Source organism: Cetorhinus maximus, chromosome 9 (assembly GCF_964194155.1).
Source record: "Cetorhinus maximus chromosome 9, sCetMax3.hap1.1, whole genome shotgun sequence".
Taxonomy (NCBI): Eukaryota; Metazoa; Chordata; class Chondrichthyes; order Lamniformes; family Cetorhinidae; genus Cetorhinus; species Cetorhinus maximus.
Window position 1 is genome coordinate 45937198 of NC_135887.1, and position 22697 is coordinate 45959894.

The 22697-nt window shown below is 38.3% G+C and overlaps 1 protein-coding gene across 2 annotated transcripts in view; it reads left to right on the top strand.

Annotated features, from left to right (window-relative positions):
* The window catches only part of dhrs11a (dehydrogenase/reductase 11a), a 96287-nt gene extending 85780 nt beyond the window's left edge, over positions 1 to 10507 (top strand). For both annotated transcript variants that reach the window (XM_078548622.1, XM_078548623.1), the window contains exon 7: positions 1932 to 10507. In XM_078548622.1, the coding sequence (XP_078404748.1) occupies positions 1932 to 1973 (42 nt within the window). In that variant the 3' untranslated portion in view covers positions 1974 to 10507. The remainder of the gene's footprint in view (positions 1 to 1931) is intronic.
* Positions 10508 to 22697: the final 12190 nt, after the last annotated feature.

Here is a 22697-nt window from a genome sequence, read left to right on the forward strand (position 1 = left end):
TTTTCTGTTTTTGTTTCAAATTTCCAGCATCCGTAGTATTTTGCTTTTAGTGTAGGAAGGATATAGGCTTTGAAATGAATTTAGTGTAGATTTACCGGAAAGAAACCTGAATTCCGAGTGTTAAATTATGAGAGATTACACAGAGGTTTGTATTTCCTGAAATTTGGAAGGTTATGAGATTATTTGAATGAAATTTTCAAGATATCAAGATAGAGAGAAACTACTTCCACAGGTCGGGAAGCCCCGGATTAGAGGGTGTAGTGTAAAAATTAGAGCCAGACCTTTCAGGAGTGAAATTAGGAAACACTTCTACATGCAAAGGGTGTATAAGTTTTAAGTAGCAGTTGAAGCTAGATGAGTTAAATTTAAATCTGAGATTGATAGATTTTATATTATCCAAAATTACTAACTGATATGGGGCAAAGGCAGGTACAGGGAATTTGGTTACAGATTAGCCATGACCTCGTTGAAGGGTGGCAAAGGCTTGAGAGGTTACATGGCTTCTTCTTGTTCCTATGTTCCTAACCAGATGTTTGTTCGTCAAGATAAAGTTGAAACCCAGAGTTAAGAGGGATGACATAAGGCTCATAAATTTTATTAACAATTTAAACTTTCAAATCAAAAACACAATTTCTAAATTTGAGGATACCAAATTGGAGGGGTAGTCAATATTGAGAACTGAAAACTTATTAAGAAATGGATAAGCTTGACAAATGAATTTCAATATATAGATAGGTGAGAGGTATTACATTTTGGGAAGTAAAATAAGGTGGTTTCATATTAGTTGGAAATTAAATATCTAAAATGAGGCAAAGAAACAAAGCAACTCTGGAGTACAAAATATACAAATTGCTGTTTATTTCTGGAAGGATAGAATTGAAAAATAGAGAAGTTATGCTAAATCTTGGCTAGACTACACTTGGACTATTCTTAATGGTTCTGGTTGCCATATTATAAAAATACGAGCCACTGGAGATATACAAGCTTGATACCAGACTGCAAGGTTATACCTATCAGGAAAGGAGACCCCCAGCTTTGGGTCTCTCTCCTGAAAAGGCTGAGAGGTGGCCTTACAGAGTTCTTTAAAATTATGAAAGGTTTATATAAAAGTAGACACAGAGAGAATGCACTGATCTACATCTTTTTATCTGTGGTAAGAATGTGGAAATTTCTACTATAAGGAGTGATTGAGGGAAATGGTATAGAGGCTAGATGAGCATATAAGGGAGAAGGTATGCTGGGTAAGGAAGGATGAAGGGAGGCTCGAGTGGGGCAGAAATGTCATATGGACTGGTTGAGCTGAATGGCCTGCTTCAGTGCTATATATTTTATGTAACTTGGTTTTTTAAAAAATTGTATAAAAATAAGTTTATTAGCAGCTCTTTTTAAATGTTCAAACTTCTGTCCTCACCGCCTTACAGAAGGAAAACCCCAGTGGGTTAGCGATGGCTTTCCTTGGTTCTCATGGCCATTAATTATTGACAGTTTAAGCATGTACTTCATTTTTTGTTATTTATGTTGGCACATTCCACTGGTTTCCTCATTCTGCTAAACAATGCTGCCCATCAGAGTGTTCTTGCCGCATGTTTCATACAGATGATTTGCAAAGGATGTACCCTACTCATCAATGTGCAGTATTCCCCCCCACAATAATAAGGAGCACCATTCTTCACACTTAATGTTTTCATTGCTGCTCTGTATAATGAAATATTTATACTGCTGTTACTGGAGTTATAAAATTCCCAAATTTACTGTTGCTGTTTTCCCCAGTTTTTTTTTTGTCCTGTAATCCTATTTTACATTAGCATCAAAGTGGAATGTAGTTTAGTATTACTCAAACTTTATGAATACTTCCAGCATCTACTTTACGAATACTTTAAAAGTATGCATTGGATTTATTTAACTGACTACTGCTTTTGGTTTGGCTTCAGATTGGAGACATTCAGATGAGACCTACAGAGCAGCGGACATAGCAGCTAAGAAAGGAGCAGCCACAGTTGTCAATCGGCAAAATAGTTTACGGCATGAGACCTCTGCTGGACAATTTTTTCAAAAAAATGTGATGCTAAGGGTTGTGTGACGTCCCATTTCATTTGGCCCTGCCTAACTGGCAGAATTCACCTTTCATTCTCCAAGGAAATATTGTTTGCCTGTACTGAGAAATCTGCTGTAGGAGCAGAACATGTTAGAATTATTTTATTTCAGGGCAAACCTTTTAACTTGATTTTATGTCTTTTGCTTCTGATTGCTGCAGATCATTTTTAGTGCCAACTGTAGCAGTAAAGATATAAAAAATAATATGAAGGATGATTGTGCTGCACATATATATATGTGGAGAAAATGATTCTTGACCACCTGGCTTTCTATTTTACTGGATATTTGTTTTATGCTAAACCATGCTAACAGTTATGTGACTTCTTGTAGGTGTGTGTATCTGTTGATCTCCACTCTGGTTTGCACTGAGAATCCATTAATACAGTTGGGTGAAAATGTTAACTGTTTTGAAGGAGTTATTTTATGGGGCATAATTGATAACTGATTGTAATAAGTAACCAGTCTCATTGCTACGTAGTGATGACATTAATTACTTATAATATGATTTCATTGCTGCTTCATTATGGATTAGAATAATATTACGAACCAGGGAACAGTTGGTTTATCTAGTTTTTATATATAGTTTTTTTTTAAAAAGGAAAAGCCTAGATCACTAGAATGTTAACAGGGCACTGAATAGGATCCAAAACAAACTAAAGGTTCCTCACTTTTTTTGAATCTCTTGACTTTTTTCATTTTAATTTTTACTATTCCACGATTTTCTTTTTAATTTTTACTATTCCACTATTTTCTTTTTTCAAAGTTCCTTGTACAGAAGGAAGGCCTAGCAATAATAATTGCACCTAGTGGCTTACTGAAGGACATTCGCCCATTGCCTTCCATGACCACCTTCACCTTTGTCTAAAACTAAGAGGCTTCTCTAGTGGTTTAATGCCATTGAAACCTAGACCAACTGAACTCGAGTACTATTGGTTGTCACCTATTTGTAATTCTTGAATTTAACTGCTGAGAATTCCTGCTACTAGGTTTTCTTTATAACTTCAACAATGTTAGAGAAGGATGTGCATAACTCACAAAGGTTTCCCACTGAGGAATATGTAATTCTGTAATTTATAATAGTAACTCCATTCCAAGCACTGACCAATGCTGTGCTTCCTCTTGGAATCCATATCTTGTTCACTGGTTAGTGATATTCAAGTTTTGCTGTCAGATTGCTGTAAGGTGGCTCTTTGAAGGTGGTGTCACCTTGGAATATACCACAACAGGCAAATAAAGCCACATCGACATGAAACGTTAACTTTGTTTCACTCTCCACAGATACTGCCAGACCTACCGAACATTTCCAGCATTTTCTGTTTTTGTATTAAATAAAGCCACATTCGTAGGAACTATATACCACAGATGAACGCTCAGTTAACCCAGAATAATGTGATAGTTTAGCGCAGATCTGCAGTGCTTAGTTAATGAACATTTGTGGTCTTGTCTGTGGTGATGTATTTCCAGGTGACATCATCTTTATTATAAAGAGGCCACCATATGGGAGTAGAGCAGATAGTATGCAAACTTGCATTGGACATCAATTAGCTGATTTCCAGAAATGCTTCACTCCCAGAATTGTGCTGCCTGGTAATCCAGATGCTAATTTACTTTACAATTCGCTTATTCCCTAAAGAATAAAAATAAGAAGGGAAATGCAAATTTTAAAGATACTTATAAGAAAAAAACAAGCATCTTCTATTGATCATGTTTTCTCTACCCACATGCGAGAAAATCACAGTGGTTTAATTTGGGACTTAAAGTTGTGTCAAGTCCCATTAACCCCAGCAAGAAAAAAATGACAAGTTTGCAGGTTTTAAGGAGCACCTTTTTTTTCCAGTTTTGGCAATATGACCTTTATCAGGATTTCACTATGTGGCATTGCCACTTTAACAGTGAAAGCTAACAGAAAGGGAGCATACTCAACAATTTATTTTTTAAAATAGGGAATGAGCTGCTCTAAGGTAGCCCAGAGGATTCTGTAAAGGTGATACCTAGTCCATTTCTTGGTTCTGATTGGTCCCAACTGGCCTGAAAGTCACTTTCCAACTACTTGTAGAAGCTAGCCCTGAAACTTTGTGAATCACCTTGTACTTTGAGGTTCTTAGCTCCACATAAATTCATGTACAAAATTTAGACACAGTTTTGCCTTACCCTGCACAATTAGCATTTTTTAATATAAAATTAATAATTTAAAGAAAGGGAATATGTGTGATAAAACTTCAGCCACTCTCCTCTTCACTGAAGTATGCTACAAATTTCCCAGTTCAAGCTGCTGACATTGTTTTTATTTCCCTGCAGTCCTGCTGGGTATTTCTACATGTTTGCTCCCTCATCTCAAAGATGATAACTCTTATTGTGGGGGGCGGTGTGTGAAAGCCAGGTGAGGATTGGATTGGATGTTGATCGAACAACCTACCATCACTTGTGTAGAGTCTTGCTAGGAGTTCTCTAGTACCTATCTAAATGAGCATTCCACATTTGTGTGATGTTAGGCTACTCAATCACCACCCATTCCTGTTTAATGTGCTCTTCCCGCTCACCCCAAATTTAAGAGCACCTGACGGAAGTTTTGACATCCCAGTTAGTATTTCTGTCTTTCTCTCATTGATATTCTAGGAAAACTGCTGAATCCTATATAATTGTTGGTAGCTACTCTTATATTTGCGCACATGTTCTGTGTGGTATTCCTGAATAATAGGTATATTAAATGTTGAATAAGTAAAAATTGAATAACTCTGAAGATTGGGTGCTTAAAGCTACTTAAAGGGCAATAATGACCAGTCCTGATAGACCCCCTTCACATATAAGCGTATGCCCATACTCCAAGCATGTTTCCGGATTATCAAGAGCTCAAAAGTATGTTCCCCCAATGTGCTGAACTATGCTAACAATCCCTGTTTTACTTAAGTGCCCTGTGACCAAAAAGATATCTGTATGTATTCTTCTCTGAATAATACAATAAAAATAATAATTAAGCGGTTAATATGAAGAATAATTCCTGATGTTGTCTCCTTTGAAAGTAACTTCTGTAAAATGCAGCACAGATGCTGCAGAATTTACTTTGATCCTTTCTTTTCTGTGGCCTTTCAACCTAACACTAAAGCCACACTTTGTGGTCCAGTTGTAAGCAACGTTGCTGTGAAGTCTTTTTGTTAACCATCAACTATGGACCAGTAATCGGTGGTTAAATGTTCTCCTACCATTTCTGTGTAACTGCTGATTTTTTTAATGATGGAACACTTGAAGGTCATTATTGTGGAGACTGGGGCAAATGCCAGATATTAGGGCTAGAAATTTCAGGTACTTTGGGCTTCTTCCAGATCAGGTTTGGTAGCCCAAGTCATGTCATCACATGCAAGTGAACTAATTGATTTGTTTGTCATGGTTACTGGATTTTCAAAGTCATTTAATATATATTCAGCAAATATTTACATATAAAGATTGGAGTTGACCGTTTGGTGTTACAAGAGCTATCTCTGTCATGAGAAAATGGTTTTACAGGTTGTTAATATGCAAAGTTTGAAGTCACTCCTACAGTAGGGGTGCTCTACAGAACACAGCCTTACCCAGTGCCATTCCAACACGCTAAGTTTTTATGCTAAGTAAATATGCTAAGTTTTTAAAATTTTCCAAATTCACAAAAAAAAGTGCTTAACTTAATTTATTCTATTTGCTGCATGTTTTTGTAATGTTTAAATAAAATACTTGCCAGAGAGCACATCTATTGATCTGTCCCCAGAGCCAGAAGTGACCTCATAAACTGCATATGTTGTATCTCTTAAGAGGACCCTTTAGCAAAGTATGTCTTTTAAAACAGGATACCATTTTTTATTTTGTCACAAGTATACATTTTTGGTAATTTGTTCAACATTGTGAACTACACTTTTTAAGATGCATAATTGTAATAATGTTTTATGACCTTTTAACAGATTGTTATGGAAGATTGTCTAGATTCAAAGACGCACCTCCCTCAAAAATGATTCATGAAAAACTAAAAATATTGGAAACCTCCAACTTGTCAGTCTATGTTTGTAAAGACAGTTCAACCTCCTGTGTATCCCCTCCACTTTTTTGGTATTCTACAAGACTAAAATGTTTCTCCTACACACTAGTGTCTGCCATCGATATAGAGTATTGGTGCCCAATGAATCCTGCTAAATTCAATTTATTTCTATTGGAATCTTCTTGCACTGTCTGATCAGGTCATATTTTTGTCATCAGTTTATTATCTGAAACATTATTTTAATACCATATTATCCCTTTGTAAAAATTAGCCTTGTGACTAAATCAAGCACACTTTCACATAGCCCATTTTCATTGATTTTTTTTTATTGTGTGGTTCAGGAAGACAGATCTGGAGTAGTTGATTTTAAATGAGTACTCAAGCCTGTCTATGGGCAGAAGACAACAGGGGCAACATCCACTAAAAATATCCTAGAGTTGAATATGTTGCTGTTAGCAGACATTTTAAGCAACATTCTTTTAATTTTAAGCTGTTGAGCTGTACACATTTACGTGTTGAACTGTTGGACAATACTTTTCCAAATTTGGAGCTGGTTTCAAGTAGGCTGGAGTTTTCCAACTATTCTTTAATCAACACTACTATTGTTCTGTTTCTGTGCAAATTAACGAATGCTGCTGAATTAACATAAGATATTAAGTATTACTTGAGTTGTGATATAATAAATTACCTCCTTCACTGTGAAACTGGATCTTGCTGAATATTTTGAACCCACCGTATGATGAAATCTCAGTGATCATTGGGTAGGGATGGTAATTTGGCCATTAGAAGATATGCTGCTTTTGCAGTGCAATGATACAATTATGTTTTGTTTTCCAAAATCTACCAAATTTTGTCATGAATTTGTTTTTGTCTAAAGCTTATAAGATGTTACATTTGCATCATGCACATTAAAGTACCCTATATAAATATTTAAAACATTCCTTGATATATTTTGTGTTATTAAGCTTGAGGACTTGGAGAGGAATTTCCGCATCTTGAGAAGGATTTTCCTCCACACACATGCAAAGTGAACTTTTCTCACCTCTTTTTCCATCTTTCTGCCTCCTTCAAAAGAAGTTTATGTTGAAGAAATCGGGCTTTATAGCCCTTTGTCTGTTAGCTGTAAGGGTGACTCTTTCTGGGAAGGGTACAGCGTAGCTAAGGTACACCTGTAGTCATGGTATTGACAAATACATGACCAATGCTCTGCATTGCAATACTGTTTTCAAATTTTTTCTTGTCCCTTGTGACATAGAAAAGAGGGGTGTCTTTTAAAATCTAATTACCAGGAGGTTACGTTTATAGAAATGGGACAGACATAGTACCCCATTTAAGTGTTCAGAGTACTTTGAATTTAAAGTGTTTTTTAACCTGTGGTAGTCCTTTTTTGTTACATGTCTCTTGTCACAATGATGTGAGTGACATCAATCTGTAATTCCACCAGCTGACAAACGTACTGAACAGTTTAGAAAGGACTTCTTAAAAGCAAGAAAAGATACAATTTCTAATGTCTTTTTTTTTTACTGGCTGGGTTTTAAGAAACTGTAATCCCATTAAGACAATGGAAAGACTGCCAGCCAGCGGAAAATACAACTTGCATTCCACCCAAGTGGGGATGAAAAGGAACAGACTCTCAAACCCTCTGGGGAGTGTGGGAAGACCCCATCTCCTGTTGATTTTTACACTATTAACAGTTTCTGAGAACAGATATTAAAATGCAAAGTTTGAAACCCACCCAAAACCCCTTGGAAAATACACAATGGGTGAAGTATTCCAAGGTGAGGCTGCAGCCACTGGGGAGAGAGATTGCAAGGGACACAGGTAGTGTCAAGGAAGTTCTCAGCAGAGGAAACCGACCGAAAGCTGTACTCTCTCTCTCTCTCTCTCTCTCTCTCTCTCTTCCTCCCACCCCCCCACCGTCCTCCCTCTCTCTCTCTCTCTCTTTTGGGAAGTATGTTAACAGTTCGAGAAGTCAACAAAGCCAGAAACCTACCAGCGAACTGAGATTTTTTAATAACTACAACACCTACATCTGAATGCATCCAAGAAACCAGTTAACCTAAATTGGCCGCTGGACTTAAAAGCTACGCCTCAAGGGCAATCAAAGGGCACTTAACTGTATATTATTTTGCCCTATTTTAGACTCGAACTCCTCATATCTCTGATACCTACGTGTGTGCATGTGCCCGCATGGCTGCATGAGGGCCAAATTCTTGATGTCAAGTTTTTATTATTTTTCTCACCAGCTTAGTGGTTAATAAACTTGCTCACTCTTTAACTGAAAACCTTGTTTGATTGGCTCATTATTGCTTACAGCTCAAATGGTTAAATACATTCTGATTTGGAAAAGGCATATCCTTGTGAAGAGGAAACTTAAATCTTTGTTGCAACCGAGGAGCTTGAATACAGGGAGTCAGTTCATCCCTTTTCACTTTGTCGTAATACTGTTAAGTACAACTCATGGGTGAAAGTATTGTTTTGAAACATAAACCTAGGATTCAACAAATATTTTATTGGCAGAAAAATCTACATTGGATTTAATGTTAAGAGACCTGCCACCTTCAAAGACCTGGAGTTATCCTTGCAGCCATAACAATACTGGGCAATTTTGAAAGCGTACAGTTCATTATTGTATTTCATGAAGCCCAGACATAGAAAATTGAGCCTAATGTTATCTTGGTTTTGCTTATTAAGGTTTTCAAATAATCTGTTACATCCCGCTATGTGTACTGGAAATGATGGTGTGTGCCTTATAGTGGTATCACTATTGTATATCAATTCCTACTTGCTACATTAAGGACCGAAGAACTAACAAAAGCATTTGGCCAAAAAGAAAATTTGAAGGTTTGTTATATTTGAATAGCCTAAGGGTAGGTGAATATAATTACAATAAATATTACAACTTTTCCACTATCATTGTTCTGTCATAGACTTCAAATGCACCAATCAATAAGGCAGAAATTAAACTGAAGCACAATTCTATACCAATGACACTCATAACCAGCTGCTGAGAACTATTTAGGAATGTGAGAGAATGACACAGCTTTTTCTTTCTTGTCAGCCCCATTAGGAAATGTCTTCCTGTGTACAAATTTGAGAACTCACCATTCGAACAATCAAAAGCATGAATGCTGAAATCCTCTTATTTTCTAAAACAATACTTTAATCTGAAGAAACTCAGTTTGTGACTTATTTTAAAACATTTACAGGTTAATCTTTTAATCAGGTACCATCAGCTCATTTCTAGCAATCCTGAGATCATGTGAAAACAACTGACACAATCTGTTATCTTTTGCATAATTTTAACCTACATTGTAACTTGCCAAAAAAATGAATTGATCTTATTGTGATATTTTTGGTAGCTTTTTTTCTTTCAAATATATCTTTGTATATTGTTCCTCAACAATTTGCCTTCACTCCATATTTAAGATTTTTCTAAACCCAATCTGAAGCTTCTGAAATCACATCGATACTGTTTCAACAATTTATTTCATTTATCAGTATGTGGTTAGGGTCTGGAATGCGCTGCCTTGAGTGCACGGTAGAGGCAGATTCAATCATGGCTTTCAAAAGTGAATTAGATAATTATCTGAAGAGGAAAAAAATTCAGGCCTAAGGGGAAAGGGTGAGACAGTGGAACTAATTGAGTTGTTCTTGCAGAGAGCCAGCACTAACCCAACAGGCCAATGGCCTCCTTAAGTGCTGTAAGCTTCTACAATTCTATAAGACCAAGCTTCATATGGATTTTTGCATATTGGAAAGTAACACAGCATAGCATTCCTTGTCTACCTTTGGCAGCATTTGAAGGGGAGCTGTGATGATAGCAGCGTAAGCACAGGCACAAAGTTAGGGGTGTTGGGGATGTACTTGTTGCTCCTTTGCCAATACTGGTGATACAGTGCACCCCTACTCTGAGATGAGTTGAACTTGGCCTGCAGTGGATGAGAGATTGCTTTGAATAGCCTGTGATGGGAGTGTGGTATTTGTACATAGTGAGAGTTCATCTGATGTTTTTTAAATTTCTTCTGAAGTTATGGTGAAGTAATTATGGACAACACTGGGACTCTGCTATAATGCAGTCCACGGGGTCCATATCTTGACACTGTGTTATAGGTGAAACAATACTGTTACGAGCTCCTTTCAAAAATTCCAAGCCTGTAAACAGAATAGTAAAATAAACAAAATTAAGGCAATCAATTCAAATAAGTTAAATTTTATTCCTTCTAACTAATGTAAATATACATGTGCAGTCGGTTTTTATTGAATAGATGGTGTAGTGACATTGTCACTGGACTAGTAATTCAGAAACCTGGGGTAATACTCTAGGAACCTGGGTTTGAATCCCACCACGGCAGATGGTGAAATTTGAATTCCATAAAAAATCTGGAATTAAAAAGTCTGATCATGACCATGAAACCATTGCCAATTGTTGTAAAAACCCATCTGGTTCACTAATGTCCTTACCTGGCCTCTTAAATGCCCTCTGACCAAGAGCAATTAGGGATGGGCAATAAATACTGTGATGCCCACATCTTATGAATGAATAAAAAAAAAGTCAATAATTTTTAACTGTTCATATTTACTCCTCACGCCTTTGCTAGATGTAGAAGTTGTCAGGAGTTGATTTTTTTGTCCGCTTCTAATGGTCTCAGTGATTCTTCCAGGTTGTGGATGACAGTATGAGGATGCCAGTATCAGCATTGTTGTTATCCAACTTCTCTGCAATGGTGCAAGATTTCCTCTCCTATGATTCAGTACACATGATTTTGTGTTGATCATTGTATGGTATCAGTGCAAGTTTGACTAGTATTTATACGAGAAAAGTTAAAGTATGGCAATACTATGATGCTACAAACTCTGACTGATAATCATTTTGGTATCCTTTCTGGTACTGGAATGAAACACAGGAGTGTAAGGTTTGTATTTAGTATAAAATGACACGCTATTTCCTCTTGAATAGTTTTAATCCATCATAGTAGATGCCCTCACACAGCAGTTGAATGGACAGAGCTGGTAATGGTCATGAGGTAAGGCATTTTGGGCTACAAATGTTTGTTGAAAATGAAATTAATTTCCCCCACCCTTCCCCAAAAAAAGGGTATGGTATGTTTTACAAAATATAATAAATAAATGAAAGTTTCATTTCAGTATAGAGGTCACGGTTGAAAATTACTCAGTCATGTTTGCTGACATCTGTGTCTTTTGATGTGATGACAATCTTGTAATGAATCTGGCACTTCTATTATTTGCTGTTTAATGATTTCACATCTTGTGTCCAGTGATGATCCTCCCAATTCAGAATGACATTATGGTTCTAATCGCTGTAGTTTTGAAACTATTTTTCCAGTGATGTTGATTTCATTCATATAATTTTTTTTGTTTTTAATAATTTTGCCTTCATTCACTATTCCTTGTGTTTCTTTCAATGAGTTTGCTGTTATTCATCCTGTGATTGTTTTTTTGTATTTATCTTCCGAATTATTTTCCCATCATTCAATTATTTAATATTTCTCTTTTCAATAATTTTGCCATTTTTATTGGCGATTTGTTGAATTCACCTGATTTCTCTATTATTTTTGCATTGTGAACTATATAATATTTTCACAAGAATTGGATTTATCTTGACATATCAATTGTGCCATTGAATTTGCATTTTAGATTGCGTGAGTCTTTAACAACACTGCATAATCAGTGTCTTGAATAAAGATTCACTCATTACGTAATATAAAAGCAAAAAACTGCGGATGCTGGAAATCCAAAACAAAAACAAAAATACCTGGAAAAACTCAGCAGGTCTGGCAGCATCTGCGGAGAGGAGCACAGTTAACGTTTCGAGTCCGCATGACTCTTCAACAGAACTAAGGAAAAATAGAAAAGAGGTGAAATATAAGCTGGTTTAAGGGGGGTGGGGGGGTGGGGGGGGAGATGGGACAAGAAGAGCTGGATAGAGGGCCAGTGATAGGTGGAGATAACCAAAAGATGTCATAGACAAAAGGACAAAGAGGTGTTGAAGGTGGTGGTCTTGCAACACCATTAGAAAAGGAACAAGACAGATTGAGGATGGGAAACCTCAGTACGTAGTCTCGCTGACAGTGATCCTCTTATACCTAAATATATTGCTTTCTGGTCGTCAGTATGAGTGGATATTTAGTTCTGTTCACTGCTGAAGAACGTTTATGTGGAGTGGCAAAAGTTGCTGCACCACCATTAGAGAAGCAACAAGACAGATTAAGGATGGAAAACCTCGCTGAAACAATGGTTAGCAATCAACTGACTTTGTAAATGGCATCAGTGGATTTTGAAGAAGATCAAGTGATCTTAAAGAGATGCAACATTAAAGAAGATTTATTGGAACAATGACTTTCAATATCACAGCCCAACTGTTTTAGCTTGTAAATTTGTATCTTTTGTTTTCTGTAGCTTTATTTTTGCTCCACGATAGCTTGGATTCACAGAAAATGGGGTGCGACTCAGGACCTGTGTCTCTGTTGCTCAGCCAATATGAGGTGCGTTTATTGTTGCTAAAGTAGATTAAGGAGTCATTCTTAATCCTGAGGTGGATTACCTCACTTGGGCTTCGAGCTTAAATTGTTCACTCACGTAGTACAGCATTGACAAATCTGTGGTACCCTAGACTTAAGAATATCATAGAGTCATTTTGGGACAGATGGCCATTGGGACTACCAAGTTCATGCCGGCTCTCTGTAGGACAACTCGGACAGACTCATTCCCACACCAATCCCAGTGGAACCTTTTTTAAGCTCTGATTAATCCACAGCTAGAGTACTATGTCCAGGTCAGCTCACTGCACTTTAGAAAAGGTGTGAAGGTCCTTGAGAAATTGCTGAGGAATCACCACTGTGTTATTAAAAAAAAAATCCTCATCCCATCCCACCACATCCCTTGCCCCAAAGCTTTTAAATCTGTGTCCTCTAATCCTTGTTCCATCAACTAATGGGAACAGCTTTTGTCTACCTTATACAATCCTCTCATAATCTTGTACGCCACTATCAAACCTCCCCTCAATCTCCTTTGCTGCAAGGAGAACAACTCCAGATTCTCTGACCTTGTAGCTAAAATCCTCCATCCCTGGAGCCATTCAGGTAAATTTCCTCCACACCCTCTCAAGGACCATCATATCTTCACTAAAGTGTGGTGAGCTGGACACAGTACCATAGTTGTGGACTAGCCAGAACTTAAAAAGGTTCCATTGAAGAGGTTAAGACCTGAGAGAGTGTGTGTAGGTGTGCACCCACACCCCACAAATCGCTTTCATCATAGATGGTGTGACTGCAATAATTTCTAACCTTCATGTAAAACTTTTAACAGAGTCTCAAGTTGCTTCAAATTTGAGACTTGGACCCTAGAAGGGAAATTAGACAAGATGGTCAAAGGGGTAGATTCTAAAGAGGCTTTGAAAGGTTGTGTAACTTTTAAAGCTTTGTAGCAAACCATATAGATTTAGGGGGAGTTTTTGACGGCATGATAACTGAAAGCAGTGCCACCGGTGGTAGAATGGGAGGTGGAGGTGATGGACAATAGGCTGGAGTTGGAAGAGTAAAGGATGTGAGCAGCCATGTAAGCAGAAGTAGGGTAGATCAAGGCCATGGATGTGCTGAGGCACAAGGGAGACAATGGAGGTTATCAAGGACAGATAAGTGAGTGAGAAATTGTGTGGCACCAGATGCAGATGTCAGAGTTCTAGATGTTTTTAGGATGTGCAAGATGTAAATGTAGCCCTGTGTTAATTCTGAGTTTCTCAGCACTCTATCTTGTGTACAACAAGGAAATTTGCTGAGATTTTTGGACTTGAAAGAAGAGCAGTTATTTCAGGGATGTGGGAGAGATCATGTAGCTGTTTACTATGCCAAGTTCATTGCAACTACATTTGTCAACAAAATGTTACTGTACTGGAATATTAATGAGAGATTTGAAATATAAAAGGATATTGTGTTGGTGATGCCAGTCAGTACAATGTCTGCCTGTGTTTAAAAAAAAATCTATGGAAACAGGAACTGCTATTTAAAAGACCATGCGAATAACCAATAATTAACTCCTCAGTGCAGGCGTTCTGTTATCGAAGTACACCATGCAATCAGTCTGCAGTTATCTTCATTGTAGAGAAAATGGAATAATTGGATGATAAACCCTTGAATGAGATGTTAATGAGCATTTCACTTGCATATATAAGTGGATATTAACGGTTATGTGTGGGGTATATATTAAATAGCTTCTTTGTCTGTGACCACCCTGAGGCCAATATTAGCATTTCAATAAAGGAGCAATAACGGTTGCCTAGTCACAAGTAAATGAGTATTAATGACCAGACGAATAAGCTTACTGAGTCTACTGCATTGTAGGAACGAAAGGTTTTTTTTTGCATTGGTTGCATTCAGATGTGATCATAAAATTTTCCTTTGAATTAAATGGTTTGGAAAACTGAATGAAATGTGCAAATTGCAGCCAGTTTGAAGTCTTTAAGCAGAGGACTGGAGAAGATAAAGATTTATTTGTAGATCATCCTGTATTTACAATGGATGACAGTTTTAACAAAGTTTGGCCCTTTCTGGGACTGGAGAAACTGATTTGAAGAAACCTATGAACAGGTTGTTGCTGTGTTCATATAACAAGCTAGATTGCAGTCCTATATCTTGATCAAAATGAGCATCTGTGACTAAGCATTACTTGAATAATAATCTCTTTTTAAATTGTCAGATGAAGCAAATGTAATTGATATTAATTACATAACTTCTAGAAATCTACTTTTGAGCCAAATGGCCTGTGTTTATAATGATATGTGACTGTGTTTATACACTACACAGGCCTCCCCCCTCTCTCATTACTTTTTTCTGCCCAGCCCCTGTATTCCTCTTTTCCTTTCCCCTTTAGGTATGCATGAAGCCTCTCCTTAACTGTATCAATGCCATCTGCTTTAACTACTCCATGTGGGAACAGGATCAATATTCTCACTGTTGGAACCATATCTACAAGAACTATATTTTCTTTTAAAAATTGGAAGCACATTGTATTATTTGGACACATCGAGCAGACCTGCATTTTTAAAAAATCATAAATTCATCTTGGACTGGAGCATTGTGAAATCACATGACATCAGCTAAATGCCCAGCATGACAATTGTGGGGGAGAGCTGTTTGTCTATTTGAACTGCAATCACTTTCATTGATGGAAAAAAACTGTTTTAAAGGCAAAGGCCTGGTGATTTACTGGAATTCGCCTGACAGATGGGCTTTATCTTTTGAACTTGTTGTTTTGAACTCAGTTGGGAATGAGCTGAGAAGGGGAAAAGCTGCTCAACTCGCGTGCTCATTGCCTTGCTTGAAATACAGAGTGATTATCAGTTTACAGCTCAGAAACCTCCTCTTGGTGGAACTTGTCTGTATTTGGAAACCTGAGGCTGAGACGAGAAGGATTGATCCGGCTCTATTTTTCTCCATGCTGAAACTCTGTCTAGAGAACCTCTAGACATCTATTGGCACTAGCGACTCATCCTCACACAAGGGAGCACCAGATCAACAGTATTAAAACTCTGCGAACTTTATCCTTTTAAAAGAGAAAAAAATTTCTTCAATCGCCCATCTCTGCAGAGGCCCTATTTGTGTGTATGTGCGCGTGCGAGTGCACACTGGGGAATTGTAAGAGATAGTTACATTTCCAAATTACAAATTATGTGTTAACCAGCTCTTGCAACTTGTTTTGAAAAACAAACTTTGTTTTATAATAAATCAATCATTCTTGAGTTTATTGAAAGAAGCCTGGTTAAAGTACCTTTTATTCTGGGTCTAACAGTAGCGAAGGTAAATAATTGGCCATTTTGGCAGTTGAGTTAAACATTTAAACTAATAGTACAACTTGTTGAGCAGTGGGGCTAGATAGACTGCGCACTCCTCCCATCTTGGTTGTAATATCACCACCCTCTGTGTAAAGCAACTCTTTCTAAATTCATTATTTTATTTGTTAATGGCTATCTCCTTGATCTGGATTCACGCACAAGTGCAAATAGTTTGACACCACACTTCCAATTCTTGTGTCCAGCGTGTTTGTCTATCTGGCAAACAGCAGGGAACTGCAAGGACCCCTATGGGACACTACTTTCCACTTTCTATCAGTCTGAGAAACGTTCCTGTATCAACTTCTGAAATTGTAATTTCCTATATCCATATTTATAATGGAAACTGCCTCTATTTTAAAATTCTCATCCATAGCCTTGACACTCCCTTGCTCTGTAATTTCCTCCAGCCTTATTAATTTGAGATCTCAGTGCTCCTCTAATTTTGACCTCTTGTGAACCTCTGATTTCCGTTGCTCAACCATCGGCATTGCGTTCAGCTGCCTGAATTTCGCTCCCTAAACCTCTTTGCCCTTCTACCCTTTCTTTATATATGTCGCTCCTGAAAATTTACCTATTTAAGCCAGATTTTGGCCACCTGTCCTAATTTCTCTTAATGTTGGCTTGATGTCAAATTTTGTCTGATCACATTCCTGTACAGTGTCTTTGGGCGTTTAACTATGTTAAAGGTGCTATCTAAATGTAAGTTATTGTTAAGAGTTTGCTAGAATTTACAACACTTCTGCTTGTATGTGCAAGAAGGCATCCCAGACTCCTTTAATAAGGAAGGGTACGATGAACACATCACACAAAGAAAGGGGAAAGAGGAATGGCTAGGCCAGGATTGAGGACCAAAGGCTTGATCAATAGTCAAGAGTTTTGGGAAACTTTTGAAAGCAAGAAGGGACATGGACAGGGGGAGGGAACATGGGCTGTTTCCCTATGTCAACGGTGCTAAGTAAATTCAAGTTATTGTAAATCCTATCCCCTTCCCCTTTCCATGGTGGCCATTAGGAACTGGATGGTCAGTATCAATGCACTTGAGACAGGTAGTTAGACCTTTCTGATGAATAGTTTCCAGTTATTAATGCTAATGTGATGGTCAGTTAATTTGTGTTTGATAGTTGTGTGCTCATCACGGTCAAAACACTGAAAGGAAGCTGTATCCTTTAAATAGTACCATGAGATTTTTTTCCATCTTTGCCAAAATACAAAATCTCTGTCAATGCAGACAGCCTAGATTATGTACTCAGTGCTAAGAGTAAATAATGAACGCACAACATTTTGATTCATTGTTGAAATTGAAAACGTGAAATTGTTTCAATCTCGATATTAAAAGCATTAATTTACTTTTATTTTAGACAGGAGGCATCCAGATTTGTGCAGCATGTTAAATACTCCCAGAATATCTGGCATTTTAAAAAATTCTTTTCTGGGATGTGAGAATTGCTGGCAAGACCAGAATTTGTTGCTCACAAATAATAGTCCTTGAGAAAATAGTGGTGAGCTGCCTTCGTGAATTGTTGCAGTCCATCTGGTGTAGTGCTTTTAGGGAAGGAGTTCTAGGATTTTGATCCAGTGACAATGAAGGAATGGCAATATAGTTCCAAGTCAGGATAGTATATGACTTGGAGGGTAACTTGCAGATGGTGGCATCCCCATGCAGTTGCAGCCCTCGTCCTTCTCGGTCAGTGTTGTCCAATAAGATTTCAGTGCTCGCCAAATTTGTGGCAAGCAGGTCAAGATATTCACCGCATGATACAAAATAAATGCAATATTATTAAAACAACTGCACAATCTTTTGAAAGTAGGTTTATGGTTTAAACTATAAGCATTCAAGACCAATGCATTCACTATCAGAGCCTGGAAAATAAAGGTTTGCAATCCAACTATCTTGCCAAAGGCAAGCCGGCTGTATACACTCTCAAAGAGTGGTGGCAATCTGTTAACTGAAGTGTTCTGTTTCTGACAGCATGCTCCAGTTTATTTTTAAAAAAAAAACAAATTTCTTCAAGAGTAGACAACCTTTATTTTATTAATATAAAAACAAAAAGCTAAAAGCTACTGCGGATGCTGGAAATCCAAAACAAAAACAGAATTACCTGGAAAAACTCAGCAGGTCTGGCAGCATCGGCGGAGAAGAAATCAGTTAACGTTTCGAGCCTTCATGGCCCTTCGGCAGAACTGAAGCATAGTTAGAAGAAGGGAGAAATATAAATTGGTTTAAGGTGGGTGGGTGGGGGGTGGGGGGTGGGGGGGGGGGGGGTGGTGCGGTGGGAGAGACACATTGAGGGTGTGGTGATTGTGGAGATGAGCAGATAATCAAAAGATGTCACAGACAAAAGGGTCAAAGAGGTGTCGAAGGTGGTGACATTTGTCTGAGAAAAGTGCTAATTAAGAATGGAAGACAGGATATTCAAAGTACAGCTCTAGTGGGGGTGGTGTGGAAAGACTAACAAGGTTTTAGTTTAGATTTAAAAATAATGGAAATAGGTGGGGAAAGAAGAATCTATATACATTATTGAAAAAAAAAAGGGGGGGGGGGGTGGGAAGAAACAGGGTGGGGATGGGGGGAGGGGGAGTTTAAGATCTAAAGTTGTTGAATTCAATATTCAGCCCAGAAGGCTGTAAAGTGCCTAGTCGGAAGATGAGGTGCTGTTCCTCCAGTTTGCGTTGGGCTTCACTGGAACAATGCAGCAAGCCAAGGACAGACATGTGGGCACTTTACAGCCTTCTGGGCTGAATATTGAATTCAACAACTTTAGATCTTAAACTCCCCCTCCCCCCATCCCCACCCCGTTTCTTCCCCCCCCCCTTTTTTTTTTCAATAATTTATATAGATTCTTCTTTCCCCACCTATTTCCATTATTTTTAAATCTAAACTAAAACCTTGTTAGTCTTTCCACCCCACCCCCACTAGAGCTGTACTTTGAATATCCTGTCTTCCATTCTTAATTAGCACTTTTCTCAGACAAATGTCACCACCTTCGACACCTCTTTGACCCTTTTGTCTGTGACGTCTTTTGATTATCTGCTCATCTCCACAATCACCACACCACACCCTCAATGTGTCTCTCCCCCCCCCACCCCCACCCCCCCCCCATCTTAAACCAATTTATATTTCTCCCTTCTTCTAACTATGCTTCAGTTCTGCCGAAGGGCCATGAAGGCTCGAAACGTTAACTGATTTCTTCTCCGCCGATGCTGCCAGACCTGCTGAGTTTTTCCAGGTAATTCTGTTTTTGTCTTTATTTTATTAAAATTGATATGAGGAGACTTGGGAGGGAAAAGAATCGACAAATCGCTATGTTATCGCCTCTGCTCTGACTCATGCCTTGCTTATGCTCTGTCGCCTGCCATTTCCAAGTACAGCAACTGAACATTTAATAGACCTATGGCTCCTGGCCAACCTCCTGTGACCTCTCCTTTTACACCAATAGAGCTCTGTTCCTTTCACCTTGTTTCAGCAGATTTGTTAAAATTAAGGCTGAACACGTTTGGATGTTGCTGCCCCAGTTTGCAGTGCAGTCCGTCACTCATGCACCTCAACTGCTTTGCAAAAACCACCAACTACCATCTTATAAAAAAAACAACTTCTTCAGTTAGCATTCCCTGTGTCGCTAGATTTGTAGAGAAAGTTTTGACAGCTATTGGATCGCTGTGTCATTAATTAGATTGAAAAGTCTTAAAATGATTTTTTTACTGATTAAGGTTTATCTAAAATGAAATTTTAGTACAGAATGAATACTACCGCATTTGCTTTTTCATTATTTTCAACCCAATCTGGAGCTGTTGTCATTCCTGTTGCATAATTATGTGTGTGACCTGCATGTGACATGCTGGAATGAAGAGGCCTGTCTATAAGCGAAGCAGTTACAGTAATTTGCCACCTGTATGTACCAGTGTTCTGCCTAAATGCAACTTGGTCTCATTTGGATAAGTTATGAGTAAAAGAGGACATGCTCAAGACTGGTGCTGGAGTAAAGTTCAAAATCATGATTTTTCATTGAAAGCAGAAAACCAGTGGCCTTGATTTAGCACTTCTTGAACTTTGAAAGTGAGAATTTGAAGTTTAGCTAATGAGTATAAATAACGGAATCAAATCACTATTACAATATAGAAACATAGAAACTAGGAGCAGGAGTAGGTCATTCAGCCCTCTGAGCCTGCTCCGCCATTCAATATGATCATGGCTGATCCTCTATCTCAACGCCATATTCCTGCTTTCTCTCTATACCCCTTGATGCCCCTAATATTGAAAAAAAAATCAATTTCTTTCTTGAATATACTCAGTGACCCGGCCTCCACTGCCTTCTGTGGTAGAAGGTCGACCACCGTCTGAGTGAAGAAATGTTTCCTCATCTCAGTCCTGAATGGCCTTCCCTGTATCCTGAGACTGTGGCCCCTGGTTCGAGGCTCCCCAACCAGGGGAAACATATCCTCCCTGCATCTAGTCTGTCTAGCCCTGTTAGAATTTTATACGTTTCAATCAGATCCCCTCTTATTCTTCTAAACTTTAGTGAATACAGGCCCAGTCGAACCAATCTTTCCTCATACAACAGTCCTGCCATCACCGGGATCAGCCTAGTGAATCTTTGTTGCACTCCCTCTTTGGCAAGTATATCCTTAAGTAGGGAGACCTTAAGTAGGGATTTGCACGCAAATACTCCAGGTGTGGTCTCACCAAGGCCTTGTATAACTGCAGTAAGACATCCCTACTTCTGAACTCAAATCCTCCTGCAATGAAGGCAAACATACTATTTGCCTTCCTAATTACTTGCTGCACCTGCCTGTTTATTTTCATTGACTGGTGTACAAGGACACCCAGATCCCTTTGTACATCCACATTTCCCAATATCCCATCATTTAAATAATACTCTGCCTTTCTGTTTTTCACACCGAAGCGTAAAACTTGCCCCAAGCACTGATCGCTGCGGTACACCATTAGTCACCACCTGCCATCCAGAAAAAGACCCATTTATTCCCACTCTCTGTTTCCGGTCTGTCAACCAATTCTCAATCCATACCAGTATATTACACCTGATCCCATGTGCTTTAATTTCACCCACTAGCCTCTTATGTGGGACCTTATCAAAAGCCTTCTTGAAATCCAAATGCACCATATCCACTGGTTCTCCCTTATCTATTCTACTAGTTACATCCTCAAAAAAACTCCAGTAGATTAGTTGAGCATGATTTCCCTTTCATAAACCAATGTTGACTTTGTCTAATCCCATTAATGCTTTCCAAGTGTTCTTTTACCACATCTTTTATAATAGACTCTCACATTTTCCCCACTACTGATGTTAGGCTAACTGGCCTGTAATTCTGTTTTTTCTCCCCCTCCTTTTTTAAATAGTGGGGTTACATTTGCCACTCTCCAATCTTTAGGAACTGCTCCAGAGTCTATAGAATTTTAGAAGGTGACCACCAATGCATCCAATTTTTCCAGGGCCACTTTCTTTTGTACTCTGGGATGTAGATTATCAGGCCCTGGGGATTTTTAAGCCTTTAACCCCATTAATTTCTCTAGCACCATTTTTTTTACTAATACTGATTTTCTTCAATTCCTCCCTCTCACTAGACCCTTGATTCCCTAACATTTCTGGAAAATTATTTGTCCTCTTTTGTGAAGACAGAACCAAAATATGTGTTCAATTCTTCTGCCATTTCCTTGCTCCCCATTATAATTTCACTCATTTCTGACTGTAAGTGACCTACATTTGTCTTTGCTCAACTTTTTCTTTTCACGTATTTATAGAAGCTTTTACAGATATTTTTTAAGTTCCCTGCAAGTTTACTCTCATACTCCATTTTCTCCCTCTTGATCAATCTTTTTGTCCACTTTTGCTGAATTCTAAGCTGTTCCCAATCCTCAGGCTTACTGCTTTTTCTGGCAATTTTATAAGTCTCCTCTTGGGATCTAATACTATCACTAATTTATTTTGTAATCCATGGTTGAGCCACCTTTCCTGTTTTATTTTTGTGCCAGACAGGAATAAATAATTGTTGTAATTCATGCATACGTTCCTTAAATATTAGCAATTGCCTATCCACCGTCAACCCTTTTAGTAAGGTTCCCTAATCCATCATTGCCAACTCACACCTCATACCCTCGTAGTTCCCTTTTATTTAGATTCAAGACCCTAGTTTCGGATTCAACTTCCTCACTCTCCATCTTAATGGACAGTTCTATCATTTTATGGTTGCTCTTCCCCACGGGGAACAAGATTGTTAATTAATCCTTTCTCAATGCGCAATACCTTGCTAGGATTGCCTTCTCGCTAGTTGGTTCCTCAATGTATTGGTGTAAAAAAACCATCATGTACACGCTCCAGGAAATCCTCCTCCACAGTATTATTGCTACTTTGGTTTGCCCAATCTATATGTAGATTAAAGTTACCCATGATTACAGTTGTACCCTTATTGCATGTGTCTCTAATTTCCTCTTTAATAATGACTTCTCTTACATCTCCATTACTGTTTGGGGGCCTATAGACAACCTCCACCAATGTTTTCCGCCCCTTGGTGTTTATTATCTCCAGCCAAACAGATTCCACATCATGATTTTCCAAGCCAATAGCTTTCCTCACTATTGCATTGGTTTCCTCCTTTACTAAAAGTGCAACCCCACTCCTTCCCCGATTTGTCTGTCCTTCCTAAATACTGAATACCCTTGGATTCCCATCATTGGTCACCCTTTTTTTTTTCATTCATTTATGGGATGTGGTTTTCGCTGGCTGGGCCAGCATT